Here is a 23,585-nt window from a genome sequence, read left to right on the forward strand (position 1 = left end):
GGGATTGTCATGTGTTTTGGGCTTGGTCTCTGGGTGTTATGTGAATTTCCTTGTATGGGTATACTGTGTATATACGTACAATGAAAACAAACTTTATATATATATATAAAAATTTAATAAATAAAATAAATAAATAAATAAATAAAATAAAATATATAAAATCCAGGATAAATGATTATTGAGTTTTTAATAATTTACAGTACTCTGAAGATCTTGTTTGGCATGATAGAGGCACTTCACAGGGATGAGCTGATAGTGAAAGAGTCCTTTTTTTTTTTACAAGCTTGGAGTTCCTGTAAGAGTAAAAATGTTAGCTATCCAGCTTTTTGAATGTCTTTTTTTTAATTGTGAATTTTAATTATGAACCGTTTTCATAACTCTACTCATTCAAATGCTTAAACAGCGTCACTATAGAATAGAATAGAATTTTATTGGCCAAGTGTGATTGGACACACAAGGAATTTGTCTTGGTGCATATGCTCTCAGTGTACATAAAAGAAAAGATACGTTCATCAAGGTACAACATTTACAACACAATTGATGGTCAATATATTAATATAAATCATAAGGATTGCCAGCATCAAGTTATAGTCATACAGTCATAAGTGGAAAGAGATTGGTGATGGGAACTATGAGACGATTAATAGTAGTGCAGATTCAGTACATAGTTTGACAGTGTTGATGGAATTATTTGTTTAGCAGAGTGATGGCCTTCTGGAAAAACTGTTCTTGTGTCTAGTTGTTCTGGTGTGCAGTGCTCTATAGCGTCGTTTTGAGGGTAGGAGTTGAAACAGTTTATGTCCAGGATGCGAGGGGTCTGTAAATATTTTCACGGCCCCCTTCTTGATTCGTGCAGTATACAGGTCCTCAATGAAAGGCAGGTTGGTAGCAATTATTTTTTCTGCAGTTCTAATTATCCTCTGAAGTCTGTGTTTTTCTTGTTGGGTTGCAGAACCGAACCAGACAGTTATAGAGGTGCAAATGACAGACTCAATAATTCCTCTGTAGAACTGAATCAGCAGCTCCTTGGGCAGTTTGAGCTTACTGAGTTGGCGCAGAAAGAACATTCTTTGTTGTCCTTTTTTAATGATGTTTTTGATGTTAGCTGTCCATTTCAGATCTTGCGATATGATAGAATCTAGAAATAAAATATAAAAGGTGTACTTCTTTTTTTTCTTCTTCTTTATCCAGATTCCTCATCTGATTTCAGTAATAAGCTTCAATCCAGCCCCTCTTAGTCAGATACTTAGTCAAATAACTCAGTCCAAGATATTATGTGTCAGAGGAAGAGAGTAAAGACAGCCCCTCCGTAACAGTTCATAGAGTATATTGTAGATGCAAATAAATAGAGTCCTCTGTCTGACAAGATTTCGTCTGTTACACACACACACACACACACACACACACACACACACACACACACACACACACGCCTCGCAGCGGCAACACTTGTGTGGAAAGCAGCCTCCTGCCCCACTGTGCACAACATTCTCAGAGAATGTCACAACATTCCCATCCTCCTTACAATCTTTTTGGAATCTGTTGCCTTCTGGCAGAAGATACAGAACAATTAAAACTCGGACCACAAGTCTTCTGAATAGTTTTTATCCAAGAGCTATAACTGCACTCAACAATGAACTAAAGGGCCACCATCAGTGAGCTGTTGGACAGCATTACTTGGTTTGTTGTGTTGATGCTTGGAGGTTTAAGGGTGGGGAATTTTGGGTGAGTGAGGGGGTGCCTGGGGATTGTCATGTGTTTTGGGCTTGGTCTCTGGGTGTTATGTGAATTTCCTTGTATGGGTATACTGTGTATATACGTACAATGAAAACAAACTTTATATATATAAAATCCAGGATAAATGATTATTGAGTTTTTAATAATTTACAGTACTCTGAAGATCTTGTTTGGCATGATAGAGGCACTTCACAGGGATGAGCTGATAGTGAAAGAGTCCTTTTTTTTTTTACAAGCTTGGAGTTCCTGTAAGAGTAAAAATGTTAGATATCCAGCTTTTTGAATGTCTTTTTTTTAATTGTGAATTTTAATTATGAACCGTTTTCATAACTCTACTCATTCAAATGCTTAAGCAGCGTCACTATAGAATAGAATAGAATTTTATTGGCCAAGTGTGATTGGACACACAAGGAATTTGTCTTGGTGCATATGCTCTCAGTGTACATAAAAGAAAAGATACGTTCATCAAGGTACAACATTTACAACACAATTGATGGTCAATATATTAATATAAATCATAAGGATTGCCAGCATCAAGTTATAGTCATACAGTCATAAGTGGAAAGAGATTGGTGATGGGAACTATGAGACGATTAATAGTAGTGCAGATTCAGTACATAGTTTGACAGTGTTGATGGAATTATTTGTTTAGCAGAGTGATGGCCTTCGGGAAAAAACTGTTCTTGTGTCTAGTTATTCTGGTGTGCAGTGCTCTATAGCGTCGTTTTGAGGGTAGGAGTTGAAACAGTTTATGTCCAGGATGCGAGGGGTCTGTAAATATTTTCACGGCCCCCTTCTTGATTCGTGCAGTATACAGGTCCTCAATGAAAGGCAGGTTGGTAGCAATTATTTTTTCTGCAGTTCTAATTATCCTCTGAAGTCTGTGTTTTTCAGTTGGGTTGCAGAACCGAACCAGACAGTTATAGAGATGCAAATGACAGACTCAATAATTCCTCTGTAGAACTGAATCAGCAGCTCCTTGGGCAGTTTGAGCTTACTGAGTTGGCGCAGAAAGAACATTCTTTGTTGTCCTTTTTTAATGATGTTTTTGATGTTAGCTGTCCATTTCAGATCTTGCGATATGATAGAACCTAGAAATAAAATATAAAAGGTGTACTTCTTTTTTTTCTTCTTCTTTATCCAGATTCCTCATAGCTTCAATCCAGCCCCTCTTAGTCAGATACTTAGTCAAATAACTCAGTCCAAGATATTATGTGTCAGAGGAAGAGAGTAAAGACAGCCCCTCCGTAACAGTTCATAGAGTATATTGTAGATGCAAATAAATAGAGTCCTCTGTCTGACAAGATTTCGTCTGTTACACACACACACACACACACACACACACACACACACACACACACACACCTCGCAGCGGCAACACTTGTGTGGAAAGCAGCCTCCTGCCCCACTGTGAGCAAGCCAAAGAAGTGGGCCTCTCATACATGGAAAAGGGCCTCTGGTGGCTCAGACTGCTAAGACAGTCTGTTATTAACACAGCTGCTTGCAATTACTGCAGGTTCAAGTCCCACCAGGCCCAAGGTTGACAGCCTTCCATCCTTTATAAGGAAGGTAAAATGAGGACCCAGATTGTTGGGGGCAATAAGTTGGCTTTGTATATAATATACAAATGGATGAAGACTATTGCTTAACATAGTTAAGTTAACATAGTTAAGTTAACATAGTTAAGTTGCCTGCAGAAGTTGTGAATGCTCCAACACTGGAAATTTTTAAGAAAATGTTGGATAACCATCTGTCTGAGATGATGTAGGGTTTCCTGCCTGGGCAGGGGGTTGGACTAGAAGGCCTCCAAGGTCCCTTCCAACTCTGTTGTTATTATTATTATAGTGTAAGCCGCCCTGAGTCTTCGGAGAAGGGCGGGATATAAATGCAAATAAAAAAATAAAAATAAAAATAATAAAATAAAATAAGACACTCCCCCAGTGGTAAAATCCAAATTTTTTTTACTACTGGTTCTGTGGGTGTGGCTTGGTGGGCATGGTGTGGCTTGGTGGGCGTGGCAGGAGAAGGATAGTGCAAAATCTCCATTCCCTCCCCACTCCTGGGGGAAGAATATTGCTAAATCTCCTGTCAGTTTTGGAAGGCAATTTTCTTTTTGCTTCTTAACTGCCACATATTTTAGCTGGGGAAGTTGGGAGGGGTTTGTTGTTGGAGCGGTAGAAAGTTAGTCATAACAACATTCCGTATTCAAGGACATCTAGCGTCTGATGGAGACTTGCATTGTATCCAATTGAGTGTGAAAGTGGGCTGTGAACTGTCAACTGGGTGTGGAAAACCTGGAAACTTTCAGTTTCGGGTTCTCTCAGCTGTGCCAACATGACATCTCTAATAAATTAGAACTTTGAGGAACCTCAAGCCTTTCGTTGGGGGTGTTCCTTGGAACCCTAACATCTCCATTCTCACCCCACTCTGGGTCGAGCCAGAGGTGGTATTTTCCAGTTCACTGAACCACTCAAAATTTCTGCTACCGGTTCTCCCGAACCTGTTAGAACCTGCTGAATTTCACCCCTGCACTCCCCCCACAATAAGTCGTAGTGTTTATTTTGGGGCCCAAAAGAAAAGAAGACCAGGTCTTATTTTTGGGGAAACACAGGTATATATATATGTATATTGTAGATTTTCATTGTGAATTTTGTTGCAGATGCCAAGAAAATTAACCCTGTGTCCTCCTTTTCACCCTATCTGTTCTCCTTTTCCAGTTTTCCATGTCCTCCTTTGATTGTTATCTCTGGTAACCGTGTGTAAGAGCCTTCTTCTCCTTCCTTGAAGTGCTATCAGAGACAAATGGGTGCTCCATTCTCCTTTTGCACTGTCCAGCTGAGGACTTAAGCCCTTATCATCAGATTTTGGACCCCTCCCCTCTCCTTTGTAGCAAGCCAGGCTTATCAAACCTGTCAAGGTAAACGCATGAGAGCTTCTGCTTTGCAATCAAAAAACGTCTCCCAGGAGTTCAGAATTTTGCATCAGCCATGAGATGTAGAGGTGAGACAAAAATATGCGGCTGTGTTTTGAACTGACAGCAAAGAGTCAGAAGAGTTGACCAAAGCAAGGAAAAGAAGGACTCCTTATATGGGATTCCTTATATGGGCCATCAGACTTAGGCTGGTTAAATGCCATTTGCCCTGACAATGTTGTATTTTAAATTAACAGGTGGTTTACCAAGTTGGCTGCCTACCCCCTTTTGAAGGCTATTTTTGATAATCTACCAGCACCTAACTGACTTGGGCTGATGTTGTAGAATAAAACTGGCTCTCAGAGCTGGTTAATACTTGGGTGGAAGACCACCAGAAATCCCTAGGGCGGAAGGTTGAGATTGGAAATCTAAAAGCATTCAGGAAGAAGGCCAAAGTGGTTGAGAAAACTACATGGATATGTCTACAAAGTCAACCGAAGTTAATGTGTTGAATTTATGTTTACCAACAAAGAAATAAAGGGAAACTAGTAGAGATCTATTTCAAGCTATATAGTTCTCATCAGCTAGCCATACCCTTCTGGGATTCAAACCTGGGCTACTCTATACTAATCTCCCTTTATTTCTTTGTCGGTAAACATAAATTCAACACAAAAGCAAATGCTTGCGAAGGCTCTTGGATTGGGGCTGAAAGGCGAAAGTGGAAGCAGTATGCTCCATCCCATAATTGGGTAGACCAGGTTGCCTTGATAGACAGGTCTCACCCGGGGAAAAGAAAAGTTAATGTGATTGGAAAAAATAGCACTTAGATTTATATACCGCTTCACAGTGCTTTACATCCCTCTCTGAGCAGTTTTACACAGTCAGCATATTGCCCCCGACAATCTGGGTCCTCAGTTTACCCATCTCGGAAGGATGGAAGGCTGAGTCAACCTTGAGCCTGGTGGGATTTGAACTGCCAAATTGCAGGTAGCCAGCAGGCCGCAGAAGTAGCCTAACTACTTCTCTAACTACTGTGCCACCTCGGCTCTTGTTGATTGTTATTTTGAGGCACCACTTTTGAACAGCATTTTGCTATTACTATTCCATAATCTTTATTTCATTCCATAATCCTGGTTTGCTTCTCTGCAGGGAATGCCTTACATTGAGTCAGATTGTGATATATTTAGCCTATTATTCCTCTCACTGTTGATGGCTTCTCATTTCATGAAAGAGTTTTCCATCCCTATGCAGAGATGCCAGGTCTTATCCGACTATCTGAATTCAAACCATCTCCTCCTCCAAGAACCAATGACCCTTCTCCCTTCCTGGAGAGACCATTTTGTTGTCCTTATCTGCATCTATTTTGGTGGGACACTCACTAACCGTGAAGGGTAAATGAGAAGAAGCTCAATTACTGTGAGAAAGTGTAAAGCTGCACCAGATGTCTGCAAATGTATCGCAAGACACAATTCATCATTCACCCAGTAACTGATGCAAGACTAAGAAGCTGAAAAAATCATCACCCCAAAGAGGTAAGTGGGAAGCAAACCTTTTTTGAAGCACCTACAAGGAAACTGGACAGGTGGTATCAAGTAATCAGTCAGCAGAATGTTGAGTTGGGCTCAGAAGTTGAATTGGGCTCTGTTAGCAAGCAAAGTAAAAAAAACAAAAGTCAAGATCAAGTCCCCACCCAGATTGGTTCGGTGTACGAGATGGATGGTCTCTAAATCTAATAAACGAACAAATAAATAAAAGAGATGGAGCTTCAACTGCGTTTTTTTTTACAACACACCCTGTAATCCAAACCCTTTTGGTTTGAGATGATCTTTAACTTTTACGTATCAAAACTGGTTTAAGGGAAAGGAATCCTATTATGAAGCATTATTCCAGTTCCCCACAAACACACACACACTCACACACACTAAAAATCAACTCTACACGATGAGACAGGGTGTGGAAAGAATGGTTTTGTTGAAAGGATTAGAGTCCCCTAGAGTCAGGAACGACTAGCACTTATGTGCAAGGGGAACCGTTATCTTTACCTTTACCTTTAGGGAAGGTAAGTGAATCCCACCTCTGGTTACAGGTGATCACCTCAAGTACAGGTAGTCCTCAACTTGCAACAGTTCATTTAGGGGCCATTCAAACGACCCTGAAAAATGTGATTTATGACCATTTTTCACACTGTTGCAGCATCCCCAGGGTCATGCGATCAAACTTCTGGCACTTGGCAACTGACTCATATTTATGACGGTTGCAATGTCCCGGTGTCACATGATCACCTTTTGTAACCTTCTGACAAGCAAAATCAATGGAGAAACCAGACTCACTTAAGAACCAGGTTATTAACTTAAAAAAACTGCAGTGATTCACTTAGCAACTGTGTCAAGAAAGGTTGTAAAATGAGGGCAAAGTCACTTAACAAATGTCTCACTTAGCAACATAAATTTTAGGGTTCCATTGTGGTCGTAAGTCGAGGAGTACCTGTATTCTTTTATATAGTTTTGGGGTGACTATATAACTTTGGGACGTGGTGGCTCAGTGGCTAAGACACTGAGCTTGTCAATTGAAAGTTCAACAATTCAGCAGTTCGAATTCCTGGGGCCACGTAATAGGGTGAGCTCCCGTTACTTATCCCAGCTTCTGCCAACCTAGCAGTTCAAAAGCACATAAAAAATGCAAGTAGAAAAATAGGGACCACCTTTGGTGGGAAGGTAACAGCGTTCTGTGCGCCTTTGGCATTTAGTCATGCTGGCCACATGACCACGGAGATGTCTTTGGACAGCGCTGGCTCTTCGGCTTTGAAACAGAGATGAGCACCGCCCCCTAGAGTTGGGAACGACTAGCACATATGTGCAAGGGGAACCTTCACCTTTACCTTTAGCTTAACAGATTGTCTCCCTATTAGTAACAGTCCGCTGATCCAGTGTTGGTAGGAGAATGTCTAATTCACTACTCCTTTCTAAAAATACTTGTGGCAAAATATACTTGCATTGTTCAACTCAACCTCTTAGTCAAGGTCCTTGGGTTCTTCTTTATGGGAAACATACCACACACCACATGCAGAGATATTGTTGGTCCTTTGTTCCTGAAATATAAATGTTCAAACGTGGGTCAACAAAGAGATAACACAGCACTTCAACATAACACTGGGCTATTTAAAATGGTATCAGTTCAGGGACAGGGGCTGCCAAGGTCTTCGCTCCCACCGGCTTTGCCCCACCATTAAATACATTACAGGGCTAAATGCATTTAGAACGCTGTAAGGAAATCTCTTTGCAAAAGGTCAGAGCTTAAAATATATAGCTAAATAAACTAACCCTTGCTTACTCTGAATAAGAGTCAAAGAGGATGACTCAGAGAGATAGAAAACAGCTGGTGGAGATGATGGAGATCAAAACCTATGCCAAGGACTTAGAACAGAGGGACTTTTGATCAGTTTTTTCTTTTCAGGTTTTCCTACCTGTTTCTCAAGCTGTTTCGTGTATTGTTGCAACCTCGTTCCAACAGAAACTAAGTGAATAGAGTTTATTTCTGGTGCGTGTATTTCATCTGTTAAATTTTAATACCAGATTAGAATTAGTGGAGAGAATGGGGATATTTAACCAGTGGTGGGATTCAAATAATTTAAAAACCGGTTCTCTGCCCTAATGACCGGTTGGGTGGGCGTGGCCATGGTGGGTGTGGCCAGGGGGTGTGACAGGCAGCACTTGGCCTCCTGCACCCCCCAGGAGCAAAACAGGCCATGGGGAGCGAGGAAATACGCCTCCCCCCCGTGCTCCATTTTGGGCCTAATAGGCCTCCTTGCAACCTCTAGGAGCAAAAACAGGCAGCGAGGGGAGGGGGCGCTGCACCGTCTCATGCCCATTTTGGGCCTAGGAGGCCTCCTTGAAGCCTCCTGGGAGTGAAAATGGGCCTTGGGGGGCGTGCCGTATTTCCCCCCCCCCCCCTGCGCACCCTGTTTTGGGCCTAGTACGCCTCCCTGCACTTACCTGGGAGCCAAAATGGGGCGCGTGGGAACTCCTGGAAGGGGTGGGGCAGGAAGGGGTGGGGCCAGCCAGCAATTTAACTACTGGTTTACCCAAACTGGCTCAAACCTGCTGAATCCCACCACTGTATTTAACCCTTGTCTCACTGGCCTATTGCCGTGTATAATGATAAATAAATGGCTTTGGGCATTTTTCTAGGCCGCTGTGATTTATCTTTTGTGGAACTTCAATGATTGAAAGCAAATGCAGGAAACCAGATGTTCTTTTTTGGCATCTTTAGTTATAAAATACATTCAGAACCATTGTTGGGAAACGATGCTGCTTGGATGCTTGCAGACTGTTGTGCGGTATCTGTTTATAAAGATTCATAAGCAGGAGCTGGGAGCGCAAAAAAAATCTACACACATTTCAAAAAAAATCTACACACATTTCAAAGAAAGCACATGGGTACAATGTATGGAAACAGATTGCACTAAAGAGTGAATCGGTTCTATTTGTTCCCTGTGCTCCATTCAAACTTTCGCTCCAAAAGATGTGGGAAACAGAGCACACTGAGGTAGCCCTTGACATATGACCATTCCTTTAAGGAGAATTCGAAGATACAACAGTTCTGAAAAAAATGACTTACGACCACTTCGCACACTTACAACTGTAGCAGCGTCCCCCAGTCATATGTTCATGATTCTTGTGCTTGGCAACCAGTGTGTATTTATGACAATTGCAAACTCAGTGTGACTGCCACTTGCAACCTTCCCAGCCAACTTCTGATAAGCAGCTAATGGGGAAGTCGGATTCTTTTAATAAATGATTGATTTTCTTAAATCTTGGCAAACAAGGTCATAAAATCAGTCAGGTCAAATGATGAATATGCAATGGTGGCGCAGTGGTTAGAAGGCAGTGCTGCAGGCTACTTCTGCTGACTGCCAGCTGCCTGCCATTGGGCAATTCAAATCTCACCAGGCTCAAGGTTGATTCAGCCTTCCATCCTTCCGCAGTGGGTAAAATGAGGAACCAGATTGTTGGGACAATATCCTGACTCTGTAAAGCACTTAGAGAGGGTTGTAAAAGCACTGTGAGGCAATATATAAGTCTAAGTGCTATTGCAATTGTCATAAGTTGAAGACTGCCTTTATTTGGGAAGTTGTGTACAAACATGCTAATCAGAGATGGGTTTCACATAATTTTACCACTGGTTCGCTGCACACCAAAAATGTGAGTGTGTGCCTTCCACATATGCACACAGCCTTCCAATTGCTCATGGCTTAGAAAACGCGGCTAAATAGGACGGCATAGTGCAGGGGCGGGCACCGCAGGTCACCACTACCGGTTCACACGGACTGGTCTGAACTGACTGAATACCACCACTGATGCTAATCAAAAGGTGTTTTTTTTTTTTAAGGTATTTGTATGTTCATAACAGCAAATAGCAGAATAATAGTTGGAAGGGACCTTGGAAGTCTTCCAGTCCAACCCCCCTGCAGAGGGATTGCATACTAAAGTAAGTATTTTGGTGTAGCTGCAGATGACAATAAATTTATATTTTCCACTATTTCCAATATTGCATAGAAATACATCCTGCTGAAAGATTTAGACTGAATCTATTACCTGCCACCTCACAGCACAAGATAGCAATGATAAATAGACTAGCTATTTAAAAGCCAGTGGAGAGTGAGGCAGATGTATAAATAGTCACATATAAACTTCTCCTTCCATTGAAAAACAGTAATTTTAGGGTTTTCAGTAGTTTCTCAATCTTGGCCATTTGAAAATGTGTGGACCCAGCATAGTTGGCTGGGAAATTCTGGGAGTTGAAGTCCATCCATCTATCTGTCCATCTATCTGGGAGTTGAAGTCCATCTATCTGCAAATATTTGTAGATCACTCGCATCCTGGACATAAACTGTTTCAACTCCTACCCTCAAAACGACGCTATAGAGCACTGCACACCAGAACAACTAGACACAAGAACAGTTTTTTCCCGAAGGCCATCACTCTGCTAAACAAATAATTCCATCAACACTGTCAGACTATTTACTGAATCTGCACTACTATTAATCGTTTCATAGTTCCCATCACCAATCTCTTTCCACTTATGACTGTATGACTATAACTTGTTGCTGGCAATCCTTATGATTTATATTGATATATTGACCATCAATTGTGTTGTAAATGTTGTACCTTGATGAACGTATCTTTTCTTTTATGTACACTGAGAGCATATGCACCAAGACAAATTCCTTGTGTGTCCAATCACACTTGGCCAATAAAATTCTATTCTATTCTATTCTGTCCTAGGCTCCCTTAAAAAGCAGGAATTGGTCCTGGCAAAACCTCTTTTATTTTACACGACTGTGAATTACTTTCATTCACAGTCAGCAAGGTTTGTCCAAACAGTTTTTCAAAGGAATATTTCTCAACAGACCTTATCTCGCTTGGCAAGCTGCCACGTAACTTGTTTCCAACCGGAGTAAGGCAAAACTTGGCACAGAGTCTCTTAGAGTCACAAACAAAACTTTTTACTCTTGAAACTACTGAATGAACAAATTGTTTCCTGCAAAAGCCCCCTCCCCATTCGCTCCTCTTTTGTTTCCTATGGGAGGGGCCAATCACCTCCAAGGTGTGGCTTTACTCCCAAGTCAAACCTGCTTTCTGAGTTGTTCTTGTCTTCTGGCAGCTCTGTGCATGCGCACACTGGGATTGGGCTCCAGCTGTTTCTCTGCCTCACTGCTGTCTATCTCCATCTCTGCCTCCAACGCAGAGCTCTCGTCTGAGCTTTCCCCAGCCCCCAGGACTGGCCCATGTTCCTCCACCTCCTCCTCACTGTCTTGACTCTGCTGCCAGTTCTGTTGGCCGCAGGCAGGCTACAACACTATTTTCAAATGGTCAAGATTGAGAATCAGTGGTTTTCAGAATCAACTATGTATTTCCCAATCATTCTCCTTTTGGGCCTTAGCTGTTTATGGCTTCTATACTGTGTTTATGTGACAGAATAAGCCTTCAGTTTCACTCCTGGAAAGTCATTTCTTTACTTTCATTTAATTGTATGCCAAAGCCCGAGAGAGAAATGTGTGTTTCCTGATAATGAACAAATCCGGCTTATCACATTATGCAAACAGCTCCATACACTTTATCATAAACATATACATAAAATCCTAACATAATTTATTCATATATTGTTGATACCACCTTATTCAGCTTTTTGTAACTTGGTAATATTTTGTGTGTGTGTGAGATGGTTATTGTCATTCTATATATGGTTTAGCCTAGTGATTCTCAACTTCTGGTCCATGGACTCCTGGGGGGCTGTGATGTTGTCAGAGGTCTGCAAAGACTGGAAGAAATGTTATGATTTAAATCTTGAGTCTTGGGGTGGGTGGGTTCGTGGCCCTGGTAAGTGACCACAAAAGGTATTAAAAGGGAGGTCCATGATGAAAAAAACCGTAGAGAACCAGTGGTTTAGAACTTCCTCCTTCCTTGCATGCTTTGAATTGCCTGCGGTTATGTGACTGAGATTTATGATGTTTTTGGCCAGAAACTGGTGTTTGCTTCTAGCTCCCACCACAAAGCAACCACTGCAAAGAAAAGATTTGCTTCAGAACCACAGTATTCAGTTAACAAGCACAATGTTTGCTTAACAGCTGTAGCATTTGCTTTACGACCATCACATTCACTTAACAACCACTGTAAAAAAGGTCATAAAATGAACAGGGACAATCATGTGATGACCCACTTAATGACCATCTCAATTTATGACTGTAATTGCAAGCTCAATTATGGTTGTAAGTTGAGGAGTCACTGTAGTATGGCGATACCTCTGGTGTTATAGTACAGTAGTTCTACAACAATTTCGAGATGTATTCTTTTGAACTTATCTTTCATCCACTCTAAGCCTTTATACTGACAAAGAAATTAATCTCTTTGGTTAATTAACAATTTAATTGTAACTCTTTCTTTTTAGTTAAAAGAGGTTCAGTTCTTTTCTTTTTAAGACCGGAACTCTGTTCCTAGCTAATTTATTGCAACCTCGCTTTATTTTAATGGACTATGATTATAGATACACGATCAAATATAAGGTATGCGTGTTTGAACATATTGTATATGTGAAAAAGAACTTGATGTTAACAGAATCTAGCAGTTAAAGTCATATAGTTTACGAGACTGTGTTTTATGTCTTTTTTTAATTTTAAGACTATTTTTGAAAAGTTCTTTTTCTTCTTCTCTCTTTCTCCTTTGGTGCATGGAATTGAACAACTCAGTCAAATGCTGTTTTTCCCGTAACAAATAATAATAAAAAGATCCATTCAAGATGTGTCTGCTTTTGATGTCTGCTCTAAAAGTGTCAATTAAGTCTGAAGGAGAACAAAGGGGAGGTAAACACTGATATGGCTTTCATTGGGTCTGCCAGCTTGGAGGATTTTTGCTTCTTTTCCTTTTGAGACAGAAGATCTTGTTATCTGCTGCTTTGTTCCTGCTTTGGTTCAATATGCAATTTCTCTCCAAGCTTTCTGATAAGTTCTGCCAGGTCTTCTGTGTTCTGTGATTTTTCTTCAAGGAGCTCATATCGAAGGCTTGAGATGTCCTGTTTAATTTCTTTCAGCTCACCTGTAAAAGAGAAAAGATCAAAAGGCTTAGGAATATAGGAACCAAAGACCTGTTTCCAGAAGGAAGCTAATAAATAAAACACCAATAATGAAGGTAATAAAACATTTGCATCATTATTATTATTATTATTATTATTATTATTATTATTATTATTATTATTATTATTATTATTATTATTATTATTATTATTATTAATAATAATAATAATAATAATACCACGTTTCCTCAAAAATAAGACCCTGTCTTATCTATCTTATATTTTTTTGAACTCTGAAATAAGCCCTTGGCCTTATTGCCATGTGCTCAAAAGCCCAATTGGGCTTATTATCAGGAGATATCTTATTTTGGGGAAAACAGGGTAAAAAAATCTGTTTTTCAAAAGAGGTGAGTTATTTCCCCCCCTCCTAGAAATATAGAATCTTTATCAGGAAGAGAAATAAGGTTTAACGTTAGCTCTCAAAGCAGAGTTAATTTATTTTATTTATTTATTTATTTATTTTGTCACAACAGTATATATAAGCAAAAACATGAAAATAACTATATAATATATAAGCATATAAATGAGCATAAGTATGTAATAACTATATTAATTGAATATTATAATAATAATAATAATAATAATAATAATAATAATAATAATAATAATAATAATAATAATAATAATAATAATAATAATGTTTTAATTTGTATACCGCCCTTCTCCCGAAGGACTCAGGGCGGTGAACAGGCAGATAAAATACAAACATACACAATAGTTAAAAACAACCCTTAAAAAACTGATTTAAATTTGCCCAAAAATTTAAAATAGCAATACACCCCATAAAATTACAAAAATTTAAAAACTCATCAAATTCAATTAAAATTTAAAAGTAAAATCAAGCTAGTCCAGCCATACGAAATAAATAAGTTTTAAGTTCGCGGCGAAAGGTCCTAAGGTCAGGTAGTTGTCGAGCCGAGGGAAGTTCGTTCCACAGGGTCGGAGCCCCCACAGAGAAGGCCCTCCCCCTGGGGGCCGCCAGTCGACACTGTTTGGCTGACGGCACCCTGAGGAGTCCCCCTCTGTGGGAACGCACCGGACGATGGGAGATAGAGGCCGGCAGTAGACGGTCCCGTAAGTAGCCTGGTCCTAAGCCATGGAGCGCTTTAAAGGTGGTAACCAATACCTTGAAGCGCACCCGGAAAACAACAGGTAGCCAGTGCAGTCTGCGCAGGATAGGTGTTACGTGGGAGCTCTGAACCGCTCCCTCAATAACCCGCGCAGCCGCATTCTGGACTAGCTGAAGTCTCCGGGTGCTCTTCAAGGGGAGCCCCATGTAGAGAGCATTGCAGTAGTCCAGGCGAGAAGTTACGAGAGCATGAGTGACCGTGCATAAGGCATCCCGGTCCAGGAAGGGACGCAACTGGCGGATCAGGCGAACCTGATAAAAAGCTCTCCTGGAGACGGTCGCCAAATGGTCTTCAAAGGACAACCGACCATCCAGGAGCACGCCCAAGTTGCGTACCTTCTCCATCGGGGCCAATGACTCACCCCGACAGACAGCCGCATCTGCAGCTGATTGTACCGAGGTGCCGGCATCCACAGCCACTCCGTCTTGGAGGATTAAGTTTGAGCCTGTTCCTCCCCATCCAGACCCGTCGGCTTCCAAACACCGGGACAGTACTTGACAGCTTCACTGGGGTGGCCGGGGTGGAAAAGTACAGCTGAGTGTCATCAGCGTACAGTTGATATCTCACCCCAAAGCCACTGATGATCTCACCCAGCGGCTTCATATAGATGTTGAACAGGAGGGGTGAGAGAATCGACCCCTGCGGCACCCCACACATGGGGCACCTTGGAGTCGATCTCTGCCCCCTGTCAACACCGTCTCGTCCGGTCAGAGAGGTAGGAGGAGAACCACCGATAAGCGGTGCCTCCACTCCCAACCCCTCCAACCGGCGCAGCAGGATACCATGGTCGATGGTATCAAAAGCCGCTGAGAGGTCTAATAGGACCAGGGCAGAGGGATAACCTTTATCCCTGGCCCTCCAGAGATCATCCACCAGTGCGACCAAAGCTGTCTCCGTACTGTATCCGGGCCGGAAGCCGGACTGGAACGGGTCTAGATAGACAACTTCATCCAGGTGCTGGGGTAGCTGACATGCCACCGTACTCTCTACAACCTTCACCTTGAAGCGAAGATTGGAGACTGGCCGGTAATTCCCTAAAACAGCTGGGTCCAGGGAAGGCTTCTTGAGGAGAGGTCTCACCACCGCCTCTTTCAAGGCAGCAGGAAAGACCCCCTCCCGCAAAGAAGCATTTGTAATCCCCCGGAGCCAGCCTCGTGTCACCTCCTGAGTAGCCAGTACTAACCAGGAGGGGCACGGATCCAGTAAACATGTAATGGCATTTAGCCTACCCAGCAACCTGTCCATGTCCTCGGGAGTCACAGGATCAAAGTCATCCCAAACCACCTCAACAAGACGGGTCTCGGAACCCTCGCCTAGATCTACCCAATTTTGATCCAATCCGTCCCGAAGCTGAACGCTTTTATCGTATAGATAACCATTAAACTCCTCGGCACGCCCTTGTAGGGGGTCCTCCCGCCCCTCCAGTTGAAGGAGAGAGCGGGTAACCCGAAACAGGGCGGCCAGGCGGTTATCTGCCGACGCAATGAGGGAGGAAACGTAGAAATGTTTCGCATCCCTCAGTGCCACTAGGTAGGTCCTGCTATAGGACCTAACTAGTGTCCGGTCAGCCTCAGAACGGAGTCAGACTCAGTAATGAAAGGAATCAATAGGACAGGAATGGTAGGCACATTTTGTGCTCTTATGCACGCCCCTTATAGACCTCTTAGGAATGGGGTGAGGTCAATAGTAGAGAGTTTTTGGTTAAAGCTTTGGGGATTTTGAGAAGAGACCAGAGTCAGGTAGTATGTTCCAAGTATTAATAACTCTGTTACAGAAGTCATATTTTCTGCAATCAAGATTGAAATGGTTAACATTGAGTTTAAATCTATTGTTAGTTCTTGTATTGTTATGATTGAAGCTGAAGTAGTCTTCAATAGGAAGGACATTGCAATAGATGATTCTATAAGTTAAGCACAGGTCCTGTTGAAGGCGGCAGAGTTCTAAGTTTTCTAAATTCAAGATTTCAAGTCTGGTGGCATAAGGTATTTTGTTGTATTCAGAGGAGTGGAGAATTCTTCTTGTAAAATATTTCTGGACACGTTCAATTGTATTGATGTCTGAAATGAATGAAATTCCGCCACTATTTTGAATAGCTCCTGCTATTTGATAGTATTTGATAAACATCAGCTATATTGATATTAGGATCATTCTCCTTCCCAAAGATGCTTTTTCAAGAGGCAATTGGACTTTCTGGTTTTTCTTGGAAGACTTTTCGCTTCTTATCCATGAAGCTTCTTATCCAAGAAGTGAAACATCTTCAAAGACAAACCAGAAAGTCTAGTTGCCTCTTGAAAAAGTACCTTTGGGACAACCATGACTTGGATGCAGTGGTGAAATTCAAAATTTTTTACTACCGGTTCTGTGGGTGTGGTTTGGTGGGCATGGCAGGGGAAGATACTGCAAAATCTCCATTCCCACCCCATTTCAGGAGAAAGATATTGCAAAATCTCCATTCCCTCCCCACTCTGGGGCCAGCCAGAGGTTCGGTTCTCCGAACTACTTAAAATTTCCACTACTGGTTCTCCAGAACCTGTCAGAACCTGCTGGATTTCACCCCTGCCTGGATGACTGATAATCTCCGTAGGCATCCTTATTCTTCACATCTACAGTATATGGATCCCTGACAGGAGCTATTTTTAACTTCATGGTGGGGCATCAGGTTCAAATACCATCTTTGTTTCCAAGAATGCTATGAGATATAAGACACATTCTATTATTATTATTTTTTACAGTGGGAAGTTGTAACCACCTGCTTTGGTTTGTCATACTTACAAATGATTGTCTGTCCTTGACTTACAACCATTCATTTAACAATCATTCAAAGTTACAATGGCACTTATGACCATCGTAACATTCTCCTAGTCCCATGATCCAAATTTGGGTACTTGGGCACCAGGATGTATTTACAACGGTTGGAGCATCGCAGGGTCATATGAGATTGCCATTTTTGACATTCCCAGCTGGCTTCTCTAACAATCAAAGTCTAACCCAAAGCTGGATTTGCTTAACGACCATGTGATTCACTTAACAACTGCAGTGATTTGCTTAACAATTGTGGCAAAATAATTGTAAAATTGGTCACGACTCGCTCAACAACCGTTTTGCTTAGCAGTGGATATTCTGCTCTCAATTGTGGTCGTAAGTTGAGGTCTACCTATATTGCACAAGAAAGAGGTTGAGGCTTTTTTTGCTGGTTTGTGTCATGTCCTGCTTTTCATCCAAAGAGCGTAAAGTGTTATACCTCATTCTGCCTCTCACGTCTTAGCCTCAAAATTCAGGAAAAGATTAAATTGGGAAACCCATTTCAGAGAAGTTGTTAACTGGCCTTATCTTATCTTGTCTTGCCTCTGACATCAAAGCACAATTTAAGGCTTTAGGACAGACTGGCTGCTCAACATGTAATTCCTTTTGAAAAATCGAGCCTGCTGGAAACTTTCAACTTTTTTTTTTTTTACATCAGAGATCTGCTCCTTTCTTTAGCTTCTCAGTCAAGGGCAGAAATGCTGTTCTATCCACATCTACCAGGGCTCGTATTATGACTTGCAGATTGAGACTCTGTATCCTGTTACAAATTGCAGAGGTCAAATTCCTGGATCCAGTGCAGGCTCAAGCACACAGCCAGGAGGAAAAATAAATAGATATATAAAAGTACTGCCCTCCCCAGTCAGTGTTTACTGCTCCTCTGTAATGAGATCACTGCTGGCATTGCCTGCACAACATATAGCAACAGTAATAGGCGCTGTGGTTAGAATGCAGTACCGCAGGCTACTTCTGCTGCCTGCCTGCAATTTGGCACTTCGAATCTCACCAGGTTTAAGGTTGACTCAGCCTTCCAGAGGTCGGTAAAATGAGGACCCAGGCAATAGGCTGACTCTGTAAACCACTGACAGAGGTTGTAAAGCACTATGAAGTGGTATATAAGTCTAAGTGCCATTGCTATTATATACCACCCCATAGTGCTTTACAGCAGTCTCTGGGTGGTTTACAGAGCATATTGCCCCCAACAATCTGGCTCTTCATTTTACCAATCTCGGAATGATGAAAGTCTGAGTCAACCTTGAGCCCCGTCAGGATTGAATTCCAGGCTGTGGGCAGAATTTGTCTGCAATACTTGCTCTTTAACCATTGCACCGTCAGGGTTTATTCATATACCATAGTTATTTTCAGGCCAGGGGTTGAATGATGCCTGCCATCACTTCCCCTCCTACCAACATCGCCAAGAAAGCCAACCCTGGTTCAGTATCTTGAACATGTGACGGAGGTCAGAATTCAGACTCCTCTCTTGTCCAGTATCTTTTTGCAGGTGGTATTTTAGCGTTATGGGGGATCAATATTACTAGCCCCTCTGCTAAGCAACTGTCCTAACACTTGTTTAAATTTGAAGAGAAATTTCACATTTCCCCTTTCTCTCCTGAAGTGTTTTTATCTTTTGAAACTGTTTTCCTTTAAGCTACTCTTATAAAGAGGGGTGGGGGGAGAGATCTGCTCCCCTACCATCAGTAATGCAATACAAGCAGAGGTGGTATTCAGCCAGTTTGCACCGGTTTGAGCGAACTGGTAGCGGTGATCACAGGTGGGCCAGCTCCAAGTCGTGCTATTTAGGCATGTTTTCGAGGCTGGGTGCATGCAAGGTGTATTAAGGTGAACGAGGTATATTAAGCCCATCCAAGATTCAATGTACTACACTTTGCTGTAGTAATGGATTCCTGCATTGGGCAATTAGGTTGGGATAAGTAATCTCCAAGATCCCATTCACCCCTTACATTTTCTGCTTTCTACAGCCATGACTTGAAAACTCTGCTTCTGTTATTCATCAATTTGCTAATGAATCTTTGACAGCATGATTTTGAGGAGACACTTCTAGAATTGCACAAGACTAGTATAGACCATAAATTAAAAATACCTGTTTGGCAGCAAAGATACCACTAAAGTCTTGATGATACAAACAAACAAGAAATCTTTGTTATCTAATATTAGAATTATAGCCATTCTACAATCTTACCTTCATTGACTTCATCACTTTCTCTGTCTACTTGAGCTTTCAGTACATATCGTTTAATAAGACGTTTCATGATCTTCTAGAAAAGAGAAGCATAAAAAAATGATTTTAGCTTTGATGAAAGGATCCTAATTCTACAAGCTGACTAACGCTTGGCTTGCCCTCCAGGAACTATTCAGAGCGTTGCTATGATCAAACTGATGCTTATACAAATATCGCCGTATCATGTATATTAGCAGCTCCCAATCTTTTGTGCACCAAGGACTGGTTCCATGGAGAGAGGTTTTTCCATGGACTGGAAGGGGCGTGGTTTCGCATGCTGCCTGCATCTTGAGGATGGGGCTTTCCTTGTTTGCATGGCCCAGTTTCTAACATGCCGCCCCAGTGCTAATCCACAGCCCAAGGGTTGGAGACCCATGATGTATATTAAGTACTGTATATTAACTCATAAACCCCACTGAACATAGTAGAGTTTACTGCTTCATAACAAATTCCATAACAAGACCATAAGGAAGGCTGAGCGCCAAAGAATTGAGGCCTTTGAACTATGATGCTGGTGTTGTGACCCAGGCCCAAGTAGGTAGTAATAAACTCAGTCTGTGAAAAACAAACAAACCTTATTCGAACCTTATTCGTTCAACTCAAAGTAAAACAAATGCTTCCCAACACAAATTCCTCAGTTATCTCACAAACCTTGGTCCAATTAGGCAAACTGCCAAAAGCCCTTCCTGGCAAATGTCCAGAAGCCACAAAAACAAAGACGTAGACAAAGCAGAAAACGAAACAGAAGACGCAGCTACAACGCTGTTTTCCGGCAAAGGCCAAACGCCGGTGCTGGTCTGTTTTAAGCCTTATAGGAGGGGTCAATCATCTCTTGGCCCTACTCCCGAGTTGTCCCCTCTGCTTTAGCTGCTCTTGCCTTTTGGCAGCTCTTCTCATGCATGCATTAGGAACAGGCTCTTCCTGTTCCTCTGCCTCACTACTATCAGTCTCTAGAGGCTCTGGAGTCCACACCTCACTTCCTGATGGCCCTGGCCTCACCTCAGCCTCATCGCTGTCTGACTCTGTTGTCAGCTCTGTAGGCTGCTGACAGACCACAACAGCTGGAGAAGATGCCTGCGAGTCCCTTCACTGCAAGGCAATCAAACCAGTCAGTCCTAGAGGAGATCAACCCTGACTGCTCTTTAGAAGGCCAGATCCTGAAGCTGAAACTCAGATACTTTGGCCACCTAATGAGAAGGAAGGACTCACTGAAGAAGAGCCTAATGCTGGGAACGATTAAGGGCAAAAGAAGAATGGGACGACAGAGAATGAGGTGGCTGGATGGGGTCACTGAACCAGTAGGTATGAGCTTAAATGGACTCCAGAAGATGGTAGAGGATAGGAAGGCCTGGAGGAATGTTGTCCATGGGGTCGTGATGGGTCAGACATGACTTCGCAACAAACAACAACAATTTCCCTATATTTTTCCATTGACCCAAACTGATGCAGGAGATTCATATTCAGAACAATCCATTAAGAGATTTACTTGGACGGCCAAGATAAGTTGGTTATTACCCCAAAGGAAAAGGCACGGAATAATAGAAATCAATGATAGAGAGAGAGAGATTCCACCTTGAAAGTTAGGAAAAACTTCTGAACAATAAGAGCAGCCTGTAGAACCAGTTGTTCAAAAGCTGGTGAGATCTTTTCACTAGATTTATTGAAATGAAGAGTTTGAAGGCCATCTGTCTCAGATAGTTTAATTTAGATTTTTGAAGAGATCAGGGAATTAGACTCAACAGGCTAGTGGAGACTTTATATTAATTCATAAGCTATTGTGATTCAACTGTTGTGATTCAATAGTTAGAACAATTAATCAGTGGAACAACTTGCCTCCAGAAGTTGTGAATGCTCCAGCACTGGAAGTTTTAAGAAGAAATTGGATAATCATTTGTCTGAAATGGTATAGGATATCCTGCCTGAGCAGGGGGTTGGACTAGAAGACCTCCAAGGTCCCTTTCCAATTTCCTTTTCTATTCTTCTATTCTATTGAATCATGGCAATTCTTGAGGGAAGGATTCCTGTATGGCATTTTTCAGTCGAGTCTTCTCACAAATTACTTTGTGACTTCTTCACGTAAGACTGAATATGTCTTACACCTTGTACTAACATTTTGCAGAATTTTGTCTATTGAATTTCCTGGATGGTTCCAATTGGCTGGATTCCCACTAGATTTGTAACTTACTGAATTAACCCATTTCTTTCAGATCTGCAAAATACAACAAACCATAACCAACCAAACAGGTTGAGTTATGAGACCTGGGTTGTAAAAATAAAGATATAGTTTTTAAAAAAATCTAGCGCTTTGCTTTTATATAAAACAAATAATTCCATATATATAAACAAATAATTCCATCAACACTGTCAGACTATTTACTGAATCTGCACTACTATTAATCTTCTCAAAGTTCCCATCACCAATCTCTTTCCATTTATGACTGTATGACTATAACTTGTTGCTGGCAATCCTTATGATTTATATTGATTTATTGACCATCATTTGTGTTGTAAATGTTGTACCTTGATGAACATATCTTTTCTTTTATGTACACTGAGAGCATATGCACCAAGACAAATTCCTTGTGTGTCCAATCACACTTGGCCAATAAAAAAATTCTATTCTATTCTATTCTATTCTATTTTATTCTATTCTATTCTATTCTATTCTATTCTAAAAGCCATCCTAAATTCTACAGTCCAGATCTGGTAGCCCTATATGACAAATTAATTCACAAAAAATATAACCCAGGTTAAATTTGGCTAAGTTCTTGTGTAGATGCCACAAATAAGTCTTTAACTGATCTAGTTAAGCGTAAGATGCAAACGTGATACTTACCTGGTACTTTCTTTGTGAATTATTTGGGCTGTTTAAGTCGATGTCATCTGTACTTCTTATATTTGGTAGCTTATTATGCTCCATCTGAAAATAAGAAATAATGAGAAGTTTTCTTAGATAATTCCAACTTATTTTTCTTTCCTTTTTCTACATTCTGGATATTTCAAAGAAGATAAACAAGGAACCCCCAAATATAAGCCAAGAAAAAGTAGGTGAATCTTTTTATTTAGTGGTACAATTTTATTAATTGTCATCAACTAATAACTGGGTTCTGTACAGATATGTCACTCCAATTTATTTTCTCTCATTTCATGGTCTTTTGTATCCAGTCTTCTGCATTATTTTTTATCTAGGAACTTGATGGTAGATTTTGAGTATCCAGGCTCTCTGCTTCACTAAATTAACATCATCACCACTCTATAAAGCCTTAGTAAGACCACACCTAGAATACTGCATCCAGTTTTGGTCACCACACTATAAAAAAAAATGTTGAGACTCTAGAAAAAGTGCAGATGAGAGCAACCAGGATGATTAGGGGACTAGAAGCTAAAGCATAAGATGAATGGTTGCAGGAACTGGGTATGGCTAGTCTAGTGAAGAGGAGGACCAGGGGACACATGATAGCAGTGTTCCAATATTTGAGGTGCTACCCCAGAGAGGAAGGGGTCAAGCTATTTTCCAAGGTACCTGAAGACCAGACAAGGAATAATGGATGGAAATTGATCAAGGAGAGATTCAACCTGGAAATAAGGAGAAATGTTCTGACACTGAGAAAAATCAACCAATGGAACAGCTTGCCTTCAGAAGTTATGGGAGCTTCATTACTGGAGGCTTTCAAGAAGAGATTGGACTGCCATTTGTCAGAAATGGTGCAGGATCTCCCGCTTGGGCAGGGGGTTAGATTAGATGACCTACAAGATCCCTTCCAACTGTTAATCTAATCAAATGTTCACATGGATCAAAGTATTTTTGAAAACTAATCACATTTTATATTTGCTGGAGTACTTTATTTCCCCAAATGACTGAAACTTTAGCTACAAACATTATAAAGGAAGAGCAAGCTATCATATTGAACATAGTAATTATTAGACACGAGCTCCAAAATATTGATCATTTTATTTATTAATCCATAAGAGCTTTAGAAAAGAATAAAAAATAAGCATCTCGTTCTTCGTTCCTCTTTTTCCTTTGCATTCCCCTAAGCCAGGGGGTCTCTAAACTTGGCAACTTTAAGACTTGTGGACTTCAACTCCCAGAATTCCTATGCCAGCTTTGCTAGCTGAGGAACTCTGGGAGTTGAAG

At 41.3% G+C, this 23,585-nt stretch overlaps 1 protein-coding gene and 1 long non-coding RNA gene across 3 annotated transcripts in view; one reads left to right on the forward strand and one right to left on the reverse strand.

Annotated features, from left to right (window-relative positions):
- The first annotated feature begins 1,552 nt into the window (after window positions 1-1,552).
- Window positions 1,553-13,007, forward strand: LOC131199827 (uncharacterized). The gene is made up of 6 exons (XR_009155427.1): window positions 1,553-1,680; window positions 4,455-4,654; window positions 5,900-6,180; window positions 8,102-8,185; window positions 10,037-10,135; window positions 12,894-13,007. It is a non-coding gene; the product is annotated as an uncharacterized LOC131199827 (long non-coding RNA).
- The window catches only part of TRPC6 (transient receptor potential cation channel subfamily C member 6), an 80,661-nt gene continuing 68,742 nt past the window's right edge, over window positions 11,667-23,585 (reverse strand). For both annotated transcript variants that reach the window (XM_058186040.1, XM_058186039.1), the window contains exons 10-12: window positions 22,284-22,367; window positions 19,409-19,484; window positions 11,667-13,239 (exon numbers count right to left, since the gene is read on the reverse strand). In XM_058186040.1, coding sequence (XP_058042023.1) covers window positions 13,088-13,239; window positions 19,409-19,484; window positions 22,284-22,367 — 312 coding nt within the window. In that variant the 3' untranslated portion in view covers window positions 11,667-13,087. The remainder of the gene's footprint in view (window positions 13,240-19,408; window positions 19,485-22,283; window positions 22,368-23,585) is intronic.

The sequence above is a fragment of the Ahaetulla prasina genome, chromosome 5 (genome assembly GCF_028640845.1).
Source record: "Ahaetulla prasina isolate Xishuangbanna chromosome 5, ASM2864084v1, whole genome shotgun sequence".
In the NCBI taxonomy this organism is placed as follows: domain Eukaryota; kingdom Metazoa; phylum Chordata; class Lepidosauria; order Squamata; family Colubridae; genus Ahaetulla; species Ahaetulla prasina.